The sequence below is a fragment of the Poecilia reticulata genome, linkage group LG3 (genome assembly GCF_000633615.1).
Source record: "Poecilia reticulata strain Guanapo linkage group LG3, Guppy_female_1.0+MT, whole genome shotgun sequence".
In the NCBI taxonomy this organism is placed as follows: domain Eukaryota; kingdom Metazoa; phylum Chordata; class Actinopteri; order Cyprinodontiformes; family Poeciliidae; genus Poecilia; species Poecilia reticulata.
In genome coordinates this window covers 4,281,592-4,298,793 of record NC_024333.1, presented here as the reverse complement: position 1 = coordinate 4,298,793, position 17,202 = coordinate 4,281,592, and the positions used below count along the sequence as shown (strand labels likewise).

General features: G+C 36.7%; 2 protein-coding genes across 4 annotated transcripts in view; one reads left to right on the top strand and one right to left on the bottom strand.

Annotated features, from left to right (window-relative positions):
* The window catches only part of itfg1 (integrin alpha FG-GAP repeat containing 1), a 181,060-nt gene extending 172,035 nt beyond the window's left edge, over positions 1 to 9,025 (bottom strand). Inside the window, exons 1-6 of the mRNA XM_008404870.2 lie at positions 8,778 to 9,025; positions 7,496 to 7,580; positions 7,230 to 7,345; positions 3,493 to 3,550; positions 3,311 to 3,388; positions 3,108 to 3,202 (exon numbers count right to left, since the gene is read on the bottom strand). Coding sequence (XP_008403092.1) covers positions 3,108 to 3,202; positions 3,311 to 3,388; positions 3,493 to 3,550; positions 7,230 to 7,345; positions 7,496 to 7,580; positions 8,778 to 8,988 — 643 coding nt within the window. The 5' untranslated portion in view covers positions 8,989 to 9,025. The remainder of the gene's footprint in view (positions 1 to 3,107; positions 3,203 to 3,310; positions 3,389 to 3,492; positions 3,551 to 7,229; positions 7,346 to 7,495; positions 7,581 to 8,777) is intronic.
* Positions 9,026 to 9,438: 413 nt separating this feature from the next.
* The window catches only part of phkb (phosphorylase kinase, beta), a 109,938-nt gene continuing 102,174 nt past the window's right edge, over positions 9,439 to 17,202 (top strand). For 2 of the 3 annotated variants that reach the window (XM_008404871.1, XM_008404872.1), the window contains exons 1-2: positions 9,439 to 9,536; positions 14,746 to 14,832. In XM_008404871.1, coding sequence (XP_008403093.1) covers positions 9,473 to 9,536; positions 14,746 to 14,832 — 151 coding nt within the window. In that variant the 5' untranslated portion in view covers positions 9,439 to 9,472. Of the gene's footprint in view, positions 9,537 to 11,035; positions 11,154 to 14,745; positions 14,833 to 17,202 lie in introns of all 3 variants that reach the window. The other variant, XM_008404873.2, reaches the window with a different exon arrangement.

Sequence of the window (17,202 nt, the reverse complement as noted above, 5' to 3'; positions counted from 1 at the left end):
AAGTGTTTTAAGGAAGTGTTTGTCGAAAAACAAGAAAATCTATGAGGTTTATTAAGGTCTAAAGTTTCTTGATTTGTTTGACAAACACAAATGAACTGGCAGTAAAAGAAAGGGAAAAAAACACTAATCTGATATGAATATATTGCTGTTAGAGGTAATGGCTGCCAAAAGATGACACTATGAAAAGATTATGGGCCGTATGCTATATGTCACTGTCACCGCCAGGTTGCTTTGCCAGAGAGACCAATAAGCAGGCTAAATGAGGCCATGACATTAGCAAGGAAACAATTCCAGTTTTTTTTTCCTTCCATAGCTGGAACTGCTGATATAGTAGGGTCAGCCAATATACCATTATGAATCTGTTTACAGTGACGGCACAGAGCAGACCAGGATTGGACACTGCAGTGAAACCGCTCTTCCTGTTCTTAAGTGGCACCAGTAAAAGACCAGTGTGTGTTGCTTCTCTGTTTGGTCGGATGGGGACCGCCATCCGTTTCCCCCTGGAAGCACACTGATTAAAATCATAAGATAAAGATTTGCACTGGTAAAGGGTAAAACCAATTGAAAAGCTTTAAAACAAGAAATATCAATTGACTCTCTGTTTAGTTTCGGTGGGATGCTTTCTGTGCCGGCTTTGACTCGCTGGTAAATAACATATCCATGCAGATTAATTTATAAAGATGTCTACATTTTAGGCCGCCTACTCCTGTTATCCCAGCAGATTTGCACAAGAAAAAAAGAAACGCTGTCAACACAGAAACTTCATGACCCAGATGTTTCTTCTTATGTGAGAGCTCTTATTTAAAGAGTGGTTGTTTTCACTTTAGCTTTTTAAAAAACTGACTACTAGTATGTGGCTTCAAGCAGAATAGGAGAAATTAATTCAGTCCTACAGCTTCTTTGTAAGAAATTCTGATAGGCAACCACATTTTTGTGCAAAAAGATATGTCAATCAAAATTGAAGGTACAACACTTAATACCCAGCAGGTAAAAGACAAAGCAGCTGTAAGACAGTACCTCTGGGTGCTGGCTGTTACTATCTCTTGAACCTTTCCAGCTTTTGTCAGAGTATTTACTTTAGTGTTTCTATTTCCTCTGATGGACTAAAACATAAAAAGGTTATAGATGTAAAAAGAAAAACAGGAAACATGGCAAAGGTTGATACAGATAAGAATCTGAAAAGAATTATATGAATTTGTTTTCAACATATAATCTGGGGACTATATTGTTGCTACTGAAATGTACATCTAAAAATTTACTGTCAGGGTTTTTTTCAGTAGCACAGCAAACACTCTGATCATCCGATGGAGGGAGAACCAGCTGACAAGAACAAACCTGCCCATCTTAGAGACTCAAGCTCTCCCTGCTCCATTCTGTGATGCTCCAGCCGGTAGCGCTTGGAGGAGCAGGTGGCCTCCACCGACAGTGAACTGAGCCTTTCTAAAAGCTCTTCCCCCCCTCACATCCCTCTTTTATCTTTCCAGCCATCCTCTTCTTTCAAACCATCTCTCCTTTCCAGTTGAGCTTTATCGCTCCACCGCTTCCTGCCCACTTTTCTCTCGCACTTTTCTTTTCTTCCTGCATTCTGTAAGCCACCCCTCACAAACAGCAGCAGCCAGGAGAAAAAACCCACCAGATGTGCAGTTTTTTTTTTTTTTAAGATTTCTCCAATTAATTCTCTCATGTCTCTGCTACACATTTGTCCAATGCAAAGTAAAAAGGGCTGACTGCATATAAAAAAGTTAGATTTACCACAAAGATCCCCCTGGTCTACTGATTGGTACATACAGGTACAAATTGTACAGTGACTCTGAAAATTATTCCACCCCTCGGATGTTTTGGCCATTTTTACTGCTTTTGCAAATCAATCATGATCAACAAAAAGATTTTTGTTGATCATGGCTTTTTTGACTAAAAAGAAAACAGGACAAAAATCCCCTTAATGTCAAAGTGAAAACTGATTCCTACAAAATAAAAAACGGTGGACAGCAAATGTACATCGCCACCAACACACCATTTCCAGCACGAAGCATGCCAGTGGCAGTGTCATGCTTTGGTGATGCTTCTCAGCAAATGGAAAAGGTGAAATGAATGCAGTTTCCATCTGCTTTGGAGAACATTTAACTTCGGCAAGTTAACAACACAAAGCTGCACAGAAAGGATTTGGAGACAACAAGGTGGATGTTCTGGAGTGACCCAGTCAAAGGCCAGGGCTAATCCTGAGAGAATTTGTGGCAGGACTTGAAATGGGCTGTTCAAAGGCAATCCACATGCAACCTGACAGAGCCTGAACAGTTTTCCGAGGAAGAATGGCGCAAGAGTGTTTTCACACCTGGTAGTCTGGTAGACTGGGTTTGATTGAGGACCAAAGTTGCAACATTTGTTACATTTTCAGCTGCTGCGGTTCGCTTTCACACTGCACTGTGTGAAACAAACTAGAACTTTTGAAAAACCTGTTCGCATGAACACAATGGCTAACCTCTGAACCTTGTACAAGCGAAAAAAACAGATTTTAATCAAAACTTTTCAACATGTTAAAATCTATGTAATGAATCAACATTCACATGTTGAAGTCCTTAGCTAAATCTGATAAACAATTTGTGTTTTTATTTCTTCAGTGATGTAAGTTGTCCAAGAATCAATTTTAAGCTCATCTGAGAACAAAAACTCAAATTTGACTGTACTAATATCAGTGACAACAAGCACTGTCATCACCAGTCTAATAGAAAACAACACTCACAGGCAGATGTATTAAGGTTTCTGCCTGTAGTCAGTCTTGGTGTAATTTTGGAGCTGTCAGTATTTATTACTGAAATGCTCCGGTTAGAGCTGTGTGGGGAGCAGAGCTGCTTTAGGAATACGACCACAGAATCAGATGCTTTTACAGTAACTATTTTAAAACAAAAATAATAATAAACATCATAAGTACCCAAGAAAAAAAACTTAAACACTGATCATGAGACGAAAAGTGCAGCTTTGTATGTTTCCATTACCATTCATTCAGCTTCTCTAGCCGACAAACATAAAGTAGTTGGTTTGAGCTTTCAAACAAAACACATTTTTCATCTTTTTCTTATTGGAAACTTGATAAATGATCTGTTACTCACCAGCAGTGAAGTCCTTGTTGAGGTCAATGAAAGCATTAGAGTGAGGAGTGCGCATTTTGATTGATTTATTAAAATCATTCCTGCACTCTTGAATTCTAAAGTGTGGGGAAAAAAACATGATTCTATATTATTCTGAATAAATTAGTGAGTAGCAGCTAATGACAATGCTAAGAAATGTGCATTTTGAAAGGTATTACTTTCACCTTTTGGTAAGATAGCAGACTACAGTTTGGGGAGGCGTGGTCACCCCAAAGACATCTGGAATCATGTCGCCATTGAAACTGTGGGAAAGAAAACCCGTTAGGGACATTAATATATTTCTGCAATTAGTATTTAAAATATTCACAGCATAATGTATCTGAAAAACCTTGACACTAATACTTACTCCATAACAAGAGGCTGATCTGTTAAGGTGAAATTCATGGTATGCCACTTAGAGGTTTCTGCAGGAAAGGAACAAAGAAGGCAGGTCATGAGTTACAAAGGTGAACAAAAAGGCAGCAGAGTCTGACTGGTGAAATGAGACTTAAACAAGAGAAAGGCAAAAAAAAAAAAAAACAGACAAATGATTGAAAACTACACTTAAACTTAAACCATTCTAATCTGTGGCCCTAAAAGGCAGCATATGTGCAGACATTTGAGTTTTATGTCCTTTTTGGTCAGATATTCTCTCTCATGAACCCCAGATAGCAAAGGGAAAAAGATTTTCCAGAGGACTGCTGAGCTGCACAACCAAGATCTATTGCAAGGTGAATAAAAGGTCCTGAACTGATCCAGCAGATCCAGTGGGGTTTCCAGGAAGACACATAACATGTTTCCTCCCACTCCAAAAATGTTCCCCTTTGAACGTTCCCAAGCATAGGACACGAAAAGGTGAAAGAAAATTAGATTTTCTAAAGACAAAATTATTACAGACTCTTCTGAAAGTTTTCAGTTTCACTGGCCTGACAAGAATTTTCTACTTTCTGCACAGCAGAGTGAAGGAAAATCCATTTATTCAACAGAAGAACGAAGCTTCTGGTTGTGCAGAGGCATCAAGCAGCTGTAGGATATGTTGACATGTTGCAGGGGGCAGAACTCTTGACGGAAGGCAATCATCCCTGAAAACATTTCTGTTTGCTCTAAACTGGTTTCTCTATATCACATGCGTCAGATCCGGCCAGCCAGATGTTTTTATGTGGCCCTGTAGTCTCTAGAAATAGAACCTGAGATAACGGTATGATTAAAAATTATTTTATCAATTAAATCACAGCCAATGAATCTGCACCAAGTCAAATTTAAGACTTTTTAAGACCTTTTAAATGCCAGCTTGAATGAAATTTAACACCAAAAAATCTGTTAATATAGGGGACATTTGGAGATCCTGCTGGTTCTTATGGGTTGGCAAGAAAAGCAAGCCGGTGGCAAAAACAAATGTCATCCTGTCAACTGGTGATACATTTACACTTGCCTATAAAAGACACTTAAAAAAGCTAGCTAGCTAGAAAGGGTCTATTAGCAGCTTGTTAACGACCACCTCGAGTGGCAAAAAAGATGTCCAAGTGTGACTCAAATTTTAGCCTGACAGAAAATCTCAAAAAAATAAAAACAAAAAACCTACTTGCAAGACTGAATAGTCCTGCCACAACAGGCAGGACTGTTCAGTCCTACCTGAATAGTCCTGTTGTGGCAGGACTATTGCCACAACAGGCAATAGTCTGTTGTGGCAGACTATTGCCTGTTGTGGCATGTAAGCGTATTTAAGGCAAACTTTATATTTTTTAATGCCTTCAATACATGAATGTAAGATTTTTTTTAAGGATATGTGGACACCCTGTATTCTGCCAAATCACATGAATGTGAAAAGATGTTTGATATGTTTAAATTTCAAGTAGTTTTCATCAAATGCAAAGACAACTGTTTATTCATATTTTAACAGTTTGTTAATAGGTAGTTTTATCAATATTGTCTACTACAACGGGCAATATTGTAGACAATATTGCCGGTCATTTAAATACATTGCTGATCTTGATATGGCCCAAAATGAAAATGTGTTTGACAGCCCTGCTATGCATTGTCACCTGTCAAGAATTTTCACTTTTAGGTTTCATTTCATTTTAGGTTTTTTTTTTTTAAGATGACTTTTTAATTATCTTAAACTGCTGACCGTGTTCCAGTTTAAATTAGATTTTTAATAAATTAACTAAATTGTTTGGCTTGTCTCTGGAATTTTTTGCTATTGGAGCTAGACTTTTAACCCGATTACGATCCAGCAGCATAAAATATGAATACCAGATGGGAGAATCGTTTTTCTCCTCTCAATGCTTTGATCAGGATTGTACAGAATCCAGTTCTGATTAAAGATGTGATTTATTTTCACGCTGACGCATGACAGAAGGTCCTACGTTAAAACAACAACAAAGAAAATCAGGGGAGAATCAAAAACCTGGATTTGTCTCAACAATATGGAAACACAAGCTGTTTACACTTACTGTATTAACAGCACAACTGAAACATGAAGTTTCCAAATCTACGGGAGATTTGGAAACATACAAAAATCTTGGTAAGACTTTATTTGAAGGGGTGTGCAATTAAAAGGGCCAACTTTGCATGATTTTGTAAATAATGACAATTTAATGCAAAGTTGGCATTTTTATTGGACTTTCAATACAACTTTTAGAGCAACTTTGCATTAAAAGTGTCATTATTTACAAATGACACTTCATGACAACAGTCATAAACATTCATAAAGACTCCTTCATGTTCATGACAGGTGTTATGTCATGTTTATGACAGTGTCATTTCAGTCTTATGCACACCCCTTCAAAATAAAGTGTTACCAAAATCTTCAACTATTTATAGTGCAGAGTCACTTATTGGATACTAGAAAAAATCTGTCATAAAAATTGTGGGAATAGCATGATAAGAACATCTTCTATCAGTGGCTCTAGTTCTACAAAAACATGCAATCACTCACAAAATATTTACACTAAATACATCCAGTGAGGAGGTGGAAAACTGTTTACCCCCTTAAAGACATCTTCTGCTTTTGCTTTTCTGTCAGACCTCAAATGTTGCTGTTAAACAACAACCTGAATGGAATTTTTAATTCAACAAGGTGAACAAAAAGGCATCCTAACCTGAAAGAAAAAGCTATAGCCCTTTCTTAAATCATAAATTAACTCTGATTAAAGTAGTTTTCTGGAAAGCTCCCCAATACCTGAAAGGTCTCAAAAAGCAACATGTCATCTAAAAGAAAAAGTAGTATAAAAACAGAGTTACTGAAGGTTGGAAAGGGTTACAAAGGCATTTTTAAACTTTGGGAGACTAGCAAACCAAAATTCACAACCAGAGAAAAAAAATCCAGCAGCGGCAAACCTTCATAGGAGAGGTTGTTCAACCAAAATGACACCAACTGCACATCAACTATCCAACCAGAAAGTCTAAAACAGCATCTAAAGCTCTGCAGACCTCAAGCTAGTCAGTTTATGTCAAGGTTCATTGTTTAATAATAAGACACAGGGCTAAGTTGAAGCCATGGGAGATATTCAAAGCTAAAACTGCTGATCCAAAGGAACATAAAAACTCTTGCTAAATTTACCAAAATACATCTTTTTGACCCTCAAGACTGTTGGATAAATATTCTGTGGACTGACAAAACAAAAGATGAACTTTTATGGAACATGTGAGTCGTGTTACGTCTGACCTAAAACTAGGAAAGCATTTCAGCTCGGTAATATGATATGACCTTAAAAACGCTCTTCATGCCGAGTTGTGATGTTAAAGATTCATTGCCAGTTATCAGAAACTCTTGATTCCTGCTAACCGCAGCAAAATTTGCTACTTTTTTCACATAGTAAAGGACTTTATTAGTTTATTTCCCCTTGATGAAAAGGACAATCATTTAAAAACTGTCTGTTTTTATTATTTAGATAATATTTTTCCAAAATTAATACTTATTGTGATGTGAAAAATCAAACTGTGACTAAAGGAAAAAGCAAAAACTGAAGAAAACCGTAAGACGGCAAAAATACTCATTTCACACTACTGTATTTATAATATACATTTTGTGGGGAAAAAAAGAAACTAGTTCAGAAAGAAGAGTGAATTCAATCTAAGCTATCATTTATTGCTAATATTTACCTATTGTGTGGTTGTTTCCCCAGAAAATTAAAACTGATGTGTCCTGAGTTGTCAGAAGGACATCCATCTGAGAGTCTCCATCATAATCTCCAGGAACAACGCTGGTGATTTTCTTCCTGGAAAAGGAAAGAGGGGTACTGAGATGAATTTACCATATCACTAAAACAAACTGCATGGATACAGCAGACAGAAACATCAAATGTACCACTTGTATAATTACCTATCAAAAGAAAATAAAAAGAATATTTAAGGGTAAATATATTTACCCTTTCAACATGTCCTTGGTGATGTTAACTTTTGGCTTGAAGTAAGGAGATTTGGAGTCAGCCAAGAAAATCACCACCTCAGTCTCTGCAAAAGTTGGAAAATAACAGAGAATTAAAACAGATCTGTTACCCACCACAACAAACCCCTGGTATGGACAAGCAGCCAGTCATTGACGAATATTCAAAAGTAGGTGATATGAAGTAAAGTTCTCCAGATTTCAACTACTTAAAAGTTAGATAAAACCAATTTTAAATCAAACATAATCATTGCAATGCTCGTTATTTTAAAATGTCATTTACACTCCCATCAATTTGTTTTATTATTTGTGCTGGATGAGTGGAAACTTGCATGACTGGCATCTATGGTGTAGTAAAATGTAGTAATCAATTGCAGCTGTTTATATGTAAACACAAGTTGGAGTTTTTGCTATTTACACTTACTGTTCTTTTTTTTTCCTCACAAAAAATAATCTAGAAATTTTCCAGGTAACTTTTAAAGTTCCCTGCTGTTTTATGTGTTTGATTCAGATCAGAATCAAAGGTTATGTTGCTGAATTAGGTCCAGAGAGCCTCAGCTTTGATTATCAAAGCCTAAATGACCTAAAACAACAATAGTTTGCATCTGTTTCTGTGCCAGTCATGAAAAACTACCAGTAAAAGTCAAATTTACTTGGATTGCATATTTTCGCAACAAGGCAATTCAAAGTGATTTACATGATAAAAACATAAAACATCATAACCAATTTTATTAACAATCGTTCATTTCGATTTGAAAAAATGCTTTTTAAAATTGTATTCTTTTTACTTATTTAGAGAGAGCATTTAGGCTTTATATAGTCATTATCAGACAAAGCTCTGTTTTTGACAGCTGAATAATTTATGTCGCTTCCTTTTTTTCTCACACTAAAAACAATAAATAAACTAGCTTTAACCGCACACTTTTGTCTCGTGACAGCTGATAACACCACAGGTGTGCTTAATTAACTATGTCTACTTCCTGAATCACTGCAATAGCTTAATGAGGTCATAATTAATTTACTAAATTCCACCTGCGCATTTACCGCTGTAAAAAAGTGTGTGTTTTGTAGTATTTTTTTAAACTAAGTAAATAAGGAAGTTTCCATTTGACAAGCGATGGAGTTACACGAATGTTTTCCCCTCGAAAATTGATACTCAGAAAACAACACATCGGCCGACAATTTATTTTTATTACTATGAAAGTATATTTATATTCATCTGACCAGCTGTGTGCTAGGTCGCTCATGATAGCAGTATTACGTACGCTCTCTGATGACAAAGATGTCAGTCTGTTTATCCGAGTTGAAGTCACCAAACGCCGCCACCGTCCCATACTTGTTGGCCCCGAACAGCTCCGCAGTTACATCTTGAAGAGCAAAGACGGCTCGTTGCTCCAATAAAAATAACAAAGACGTTATTAAAAAGGTATTTAATGTAAACATCCGCATCCTGGTACAAGTGCAGCTCCACAACATCCACCAACCGGAATACGGCACACCGCTTTACGGCTAGAAGGAACACAACCTTCTTCTGAATACAATAAATATTCTTCAAAAGATCTGTACAGATTTTTTTGTGTTATTTTTATCAGAAGTTAGTTTCCATAAAAACATAAAGTACGCCAAAATTATTTAATGAAGTAACTATATTATTTACGTCAATGTCGTGCAAACTGGTAGCCTTACAGATAACAGGTGTTTAAAGCTGGAGAACAGTAGCAAGGGAAGAGTTGCTATTGCTCTTCAAAATAAGTGCATTTCATTCTTAAAGCTGAACATTTAAAACTAAACCTCAACATTTTTCATACCATAGAATACTTAATTTTTAACTTTTCCTCCACACTCACTAAAATGTAATATATTCTCATCTTGACTGTAAATCACAGGCATAGACGTTTTACTTTGAAGTGCACAAAGCAGAAACGCTGTTATGTCCTGGCTAAATTGACTGATAGTAAACATGGCGAGTCTGGCAGATGTCGGATGGAAACTCTTGGAATTTAAAGCCCGATCAAAGAGATCAGGTCTGACTCATTTACATTGCACGATCTCACGTTGTATGGCGCGCCCCGGCGGTGTCTGCTGTGCTACAGCTTGTGTGTGAAAACCCGGCAACCTCGGGCCTGACTCTAGTCTGTTTGTACTCTCAACCTGTTCAGATCCGAGGTGATGGTACAAACAGGAAAGGTCAGGGGTTTTCATGAGCCAAGCTTTGGCGCTATTTTAGGAGCTTTACGGAGGGTCTCGGTTCGCTGGGACTCCTCAGCAAAACATTCTGCTCCTGCGCTGCCTTGTCATGATGGAGTCAAACCTGCTGGGCCTCTTAAATGCTAAAGGTTGTTTAATTTTAAAGAGTGTACGAGAAACAACGTGAAATTAAAAATTTACTTTTGTCTCTTATTGGGACAAAACTCTTAAGTTGCATTACAAAAAGGTGACCTGTTTAGCTTTCAATTGTATTCAGATCATTTCCTGCATCCTTGCCATGTATGGGTAATTTACTAAAATTGGTCCAGCTTATAGAAAGCTTTTCAAAATTACTGTAATTCAACAGCTTCAATAATTGATTTAATTGCAGTTATTGTCGACTTTCATAGTTACATCATCATTGTAGAGTAGATTCACCAATTGACTTCTGTAAAAGTATTCAAAGCCCTTTCTTCATGTTACAACCAAACATTTCAGTGTATTTTCCTGGGATTTTAGGCGATAAACCAGAACAAAGTAGTAGATAAGATAGTTTCTTTTTTTTTTTCTTTACACAAAACCTGAAGAGTTATTTGTACCTTTTATAGCAGGATTTATTTATTTATTTTTATTTTATTTTTTTTAAAGTAAAATTAAGCATTAGCTGCAGCCTAGTCTATTGAGTTATGTCTCAACCAGCTTTGCACATTCAGGGACTAAATTTGCAGTTATTGCAAATTTATTGCAAATGTTGTCCCTTGTGGTGATACATCTTTGCAAAATAAGAGTCGCCAAGTGCAGTCAGAAAGGATTTAGAACTAGGGGCTCACTTTGGGTCGTTGCCCGGCCTATGCCTCAGTCTGATGTATTTGGCTTGGTCTTTATGACCCTGTTTGTTCGCTAATGTTCTCAAATAAACCCCCAAACCTTAATGGAACAGCTGTGTTTATACTGAGATACAAAAAATGTAAACTTCTAAAATAAGTTTGATGCTCTGGATTTTATTTAGGACTATCAAAGTAAATAAGGCTGCCGCTGTACTTTTCAGACTTCTAATTTTGGGGGGGGAAATTAAGAAACAGTTGATATTGTGCTGGTCGGCCACATAATATTTCACTAAAATACACTGAAGTTTATGTTTTTTGTGTAATAAAATCTGAAGAAAAAAAAATCATATCAGTGGGTATGAATAATTTTGCAAGTCATTGTTAATATCTGCTGTAAAATTGTCTGCATGTTTTTCATTATCATTGCCTCTAAATGTAATTCATTGTTGATTGGCGCATGTGTCAAATCTAACGCTGTGCTACTAACTGCTTCCTGTGAATTGCTGTAGATTTCTGATTTAGCTGAGAGAGAGAAAAAGAGAGACGGTTGGCCTTAATTTCACCTTTTGAGCATGGCTGTCTCAATGGCTGCGGTTGCCCAGCCCCATCGAGAAGTTCACAGACTCGGTAAGTAGCAGAAGTGAATATGGGTCAGAGTTATGCACAAAGCCAGAGCGGACAGGAAGTGCATTCAGAAATCTTTTAGATCCTTGGATGGTTTTCCATGTCTTACTTGTTTAATAGTAAAACTGACTGGGTTAATTTTTCCACATCATTATGCAGTATGCACACAGCAGCTTGTTCTCCTAATTTAATGGAATTTAAATGTTAATTCTTGATGGTTAGCAATTAATTAAGAAATATTTTTAATAGACGTGCTAGAGAGATGCAGTAGAAACCTAAAGTTTATAGATGTGGAATAAAAAGACACAACACATATATTTCCTCATTGGATAAAGTTAAATCAGACCAAGCTTCTCTTAGTTTAGGTTGGTCTGAATTACCAAAATTATTTCTATTTGCTAAATGTCACAATAATGAGAAAGAAAATTGTCAAGACTCTGGGTTTTTTGGGTTTGGTTTTGCTGTTCATCTTCTTACTTACCATTGTTTTAGTTCACTTTTTGTTGATTTCTTATTTGTTGTTACTGATTTCTTGTTAGATCTTTCTTTTTCTTGTGTTTCTTTATTTCAGCCCCCTCGTAGTGTTTCTAGCTATCTTCTTACTCTAGGTTTAGTTATTCTTCTATGTCAAGAGTCTTCGTATGTCCATCCTTGGTGTTTCTAGTTAGGTTTATTTCTTTGTTAGTCCTTTGGGTTATTCTAGTTCCTGTGTTCCTGAGTTCTTATTATTTTTAAATCAGCCTTGTGTCGGTTTAGCTCTTTAATAGTTTCCCCTCATGTCTCGGTTTCTTTCTTTATCATGTTTTCTTTAGTCTTAGTGTTTCTTTAATATTAGACTTATTTCCAGCTCCCTTGTGTTTCCTGCCTCACTCTTTTGTGTTCCCCTGTGTATCTCCCCAGCTCCCTGTGCCTCATTTTCGTCTCCCCTCAGCCTGATCCCTGCTCCAACTACCCACACCTGTTATCTATTAACTCATCAGCCCTGTCCTTTTGTCATACTCATAACTAACTAGTATTTAAGCTCCTCTGTCTCAACCACAACTCGTCGGATCATCACGTCAACACTGTGTTTCCCTTTGTATCCCTGGTTAGGTGGTTTTGTTGGATTTATTATTTGAGTTTTTTCTTCGCTCCTGTGATTTTTGTACTCCTTAATATTTTTTTCATTAAACACTTGATATGATCCACGTCCCCACTTCATGTCTGCATTTTGGTTCTACCATAAAGCCACACCTCATGACAAACATATGTTAGAGATTTATTTACTCATGCCTAAAACTAAAACTTTTAAAACGATGACAAAAAACCCAGATGATGGAAACCTCTGACACGTTAACTGACACACCTGAGTTAGTTGGAAACTCAAAGTCCTTGAGCTTTGAGTCACACCTGATACACACTGCTTTCTTGATTGACATGATGGGGAAAGTCAATAGAAACCAACCAAGATACCAGGAAGAGATATCTTGGCCCATTATGACAGCTGCACAAGACTGGTTCATCTTCAGGAACTATTTCCACATACTTGACGGTGTCTCATTTATCTGATCAAACATTTATAGACAAGTACAGACATTATGGGAATGTCCAGTCATCAAAAAGCTCAGGAAGGAGACGGGTTCTGTGACCCAGAGATGAACAGGTTTTGGTGTGGCAAATAGAAATAATTTTTGTAATTCTAAAAATTAAAAAGTTTTGTCAGATTTAATTTAAGAGTAAATAAAAAGTGTCTTTTATTCAGTGTATGCAAACTAATGGTTTAAACTGCACAATATATTCAGATGTTCACCAGAGAGCTTAAAGTACACACATAATAGTGAGGGCTCTGTTTGACAGTAAAAATAAACAGATGATACTAGTTGTTTTTTTTCCACTTACTTGAAATAGAAGATAACCTTCAACAAAACGGAGGTTGTACTTGAGCTGGGTTTTGTACTTGAGCTGGGTTTAATGGAAGTTCCCTTGACAGAAGTTTACTAGATAAATATGAAGGCAAACTATGAGGTAGAAATAATAAACCTAACATCTATAAAGGTAAGTTCAGTCACATCGGTCTCTAGTTGAAAACTGCTTCAAAGAAAAGTGCTGTAAAGTATTTACAGGATATTTTAGGAAGCTCCAGGTGCTGGTGGCCTATATGTTGTATTCCCTATTTACCTCTGAAATCACTATCAGTGCTCAAGTATCAGATTCAAAGACCAGTGAGTTCACCAGTTGCTGTTATCAGTGACCAAGTTAATGCTATTAGCAATGCAAACCTTTAGCAGCACATTCAGTATAGAGGTTGTTGCACTGTATGAGAATTGTTTGCATTTCTGTTGCCGTGTATCTTTATTAAATCACTGCATCAGCCATTACTGCATTTAATGGTGGCATCAGACAAACTTCACAAAATGCATCCACATTATTTTCTGAAGTCCAGATGTCTCGTCTGTCTCAGCTCAATTCAACTCATCGTTTGGGTGTGGTCTGCTGATTAGCGTCTATTAATGTTCTGCGCCACGCCGCTCCCTTTTAAAGTTGCGGCAGCCATATTAGATTTTAAGGCTGGGTTGGTTGAGAAACCTTCCTTTTCCCAAACAAGAAAGAAGGAATATTAATTTTGCAGCAAATTCTGAATAAATACATAAACAATAGAGGGTTTCATATAATCAGGATGCAAATGTTTTCAGATTATAACAGACCATAAGCCTTAAACTTTCATTTTGACACTTGATATTCTGGAATATAATGAAAGTAACTTTATTTTAGCAATCGTGTGGTTTTGGAAACATTATGGGCTGTAGCACTTTTAGCTGTTTATCCAAGGGTATTCTGCTCCTCCCCTCCAATCATTTATGAACCCTGAAGGGACGCCGACCTACATATGCAGTTATGACAAAGTGGCTTCAAGTGGTTTTCATTAGTGAAGTTAGCCATGGGGTGGTTAAAACTAGCTGGACGTGGACAGCTCACGTTTTCTGTTCTTATGTAAGAAATGTTATTTTCCACTACACCAGTTTAAAGGGTTATCTCAGAAAGGGGGAGAAAAAAAAGAGATTGGTTTTGTTCCTTGCAGTTTTTAAGCTGATGGAAATTATGCTAATTTAAGTAAAAATGTGAATTTTTTCTGTGGGCTACCTGTGGTATTGACCCAAGGTCAAACCTATTAAAATGCAAATCTAACAAAGAGAAAAGTGTGTGGAAAAATAGAGAAAGCCTAGCAGAGGGGGGTTCCCTCCACTGCCTGCTGTCTCGGCTCAGTCTGTAACGCCTGGTTGAGTGCTACATTACTATTCGAATTTCTCGTTCTCGGTGTGCCTATTATGGTTTGATCTGAGCCCTTTGTGATGCAGTGTGTTGCAGTGGAAAAAAAAAAAGAAATAGCTCATAGTACATCTTGTCTGGCTTCTTTTCTCTGCTGCTTGTTTGTTTGCATTAACTGGAAATAGTCAAATTTGTAGAAGCCCATTTGGCTAGATATGCACAACAAGACCCCATGTTGTTAATTTCCTTTTCCAACACACGTTGACAAATGAAGCAACAATTGAAGTAAGGAAAAGGAAATGTGCTACTGTATGGGATGGTTTTTGTGTAATAAATATGTCCTCTACAGGTTCCATCTATGAACCTTTAAAGCTGTCCAATCTCCAGTGGGAGGATGAGCCCTTATGGGAGAAGCTGGACCGTTACTACAATGCAGGTAAGTTCATTCATTCTCTATGGAAAAGTCAGGGGCCCTGACTGAAAAGTCTTATTCTCCTTTATTTGTAAAACGTGGCAACATGAATTGCTTGAATTTGTCGACAGAAATCCACAAGAAATCTACCCTTTTGTTAATAAGGGCTCTTGCTTTGTTTCCCTTTAAAGCTGGAAATCATCTGACAGTTTTTCCAACTTGTTGTTATGGGTCCTTGAAGAATTACACATGTAGAGTTACTATTATGTTTTGAAATATGAACCTTTCAAGGAAACACATTTTACTTTGTTGCTGTGCATTGTGTAGCCCAAGGAAACAATTCCACTAGGAAGTCAATCTTGGATATGTTTTTTAATAACATAACTTTGTAAAGTTCTTGTTTTTTTACTGTATATGCATTATGGGACTCTTCTTTTAATTATCTGTCAATTTAGCTAATATGTTATTGTTTGAAAATACCGCCAGCTAGCTAACAATGCAGAATATTAGTTGAAGTCTTTGCAAGACGCTCTATGTCCTCTGGTGGTTTTGAGCTTTTTTTATTTTTGTGCCTAAGGATTTTGAATGCGGTGCAATATCTGTAGTGTGTCACTTTTCTGTCATATGAAACATACTTTTCTAAGGATGATGCATTCCAAAAAACTCATGTTGTAAGTAAATTAAACAATTTTGTATGTCAATGGAATCAGAAGTGGGTGTATAATTGTACTTTTTATATTATTCAAGATATCATCTTCAAACTGATAACTTCACATAGCATAATCCACATTTAGAAGTAGTCCATTTTGTTTTGTAGTTCTGGCCAGTTTGTCACTATTAAACAGGAAGTTGATTTAGCTCTCACATGCATATTTCCCTCAACTTTTTAATGCTACACAAACAGATATTATCTAAATGAGTCTGAATACTATTTTTAAGACAGAAACACCTCAACAGACATAAATTGTGAGCACTCACTAGTCATACAAAGAATTAGTGATAAGAAATACCACGTGCCATATATGGTCTGGGTATAAATGCATGAATAAAAGAATACAAGATGCTTGCATTTGTGAAAGGTTCTCTGATTAGTAGTTTTATAAACCCCCTAAAAGTTCTGAAGAACTCGAGAAGGACGCAAACTTGATGATGGATAGCTGGCAGAGCCCCGGTGCAGGTGATAATTCTAGGATATGTAATCAGTGAAGGAGGCTGCAGCACCACTGCAGGAGAGATAAATACACATTAGCACTGATTGCTGAATTACCAGCAGCTGAGAGTGCAGCACTGTAGAACAGCAGTACCACCCCTCACTCACACAATCACTCACACACTCGGTGCCACACGGCTACACATATTGTCCTTGATTTTTTTTTTTTTCTTTCTCAGATTTTTCTTTTGGATGTAAATAAATTCACTTATCAGTATAAAGTGAAGTAGATCAACACATAAGTACATTTAGATTAAAATATTGTGATGACAAGTCTTTGTTTGGTGGAGATGTGAATAAGAGAAGGTAATAATGCTTTCAAATTGGGTGATACATTTGAGTTGTTCAATTCAATTCAAGAGTATTTTATTAAACTCGATGGGAGATTAAACGTAACTCAATTTATGCGGTTTTCCTCAAGGAGTTGTTGAATGTGCCGATTGCTGTGGACAGGAAGGATCTCCTGTAGCAGTCTGCTTTACAGTGGTTCTGAAGAAGCCTCTAACTGAAGGCATTAGCGTTTCTATTACAAAAGTGTGCAAAAGTTTATCAGTATTTTGCAAATGTCGAAAAACACCACAATTTCGCAATTTCAGTGTATCCATTAAATAAGAAACACAATTAAAATCGTGTATAGTAAGTTTGTTCACGCAATAAGTCATTAAAAAACATGCCGTGCCATGACCCTTACAACTTCTTCCTGTCATCTTCTTTTTGGTGATTTGTGCTAGAGGCAACACCTGGCTTTTGATCTTGTGACTCATGTGATATGATAAAAGTGTCTCCATTGCAGTTTTACGAAATAAACAAATTTTAATATGCCCAAAAAAGAAAAAACACCTCATCCTAGCAACAAAACTGTATAAAAAAAGCAAGAGATTTTTTTTTTTTTTTCAAAATTAATGTGTTTCCAGTAAACAAATTATGCAATTATGTGGTAGATGGGAATGCAGCAATTATTATTGCATAACATGATCAGTGTTTGTCCAAAATGAATCTTGTTTTTCACCATAAATATAGATTTATTTTCCAATCTGAAAAATGTCTGTCATCTGATTTTCCCAGATCAGGTCATCAGAGGAGACATGCATAAAACAGAACCAGTGTCGTCTTCTCTTTGGTAGAGCAGCTGACAAACTGTTGAAACGTCGGAAGTGTAGCATATAGAGAGGCGCGACTGAAAT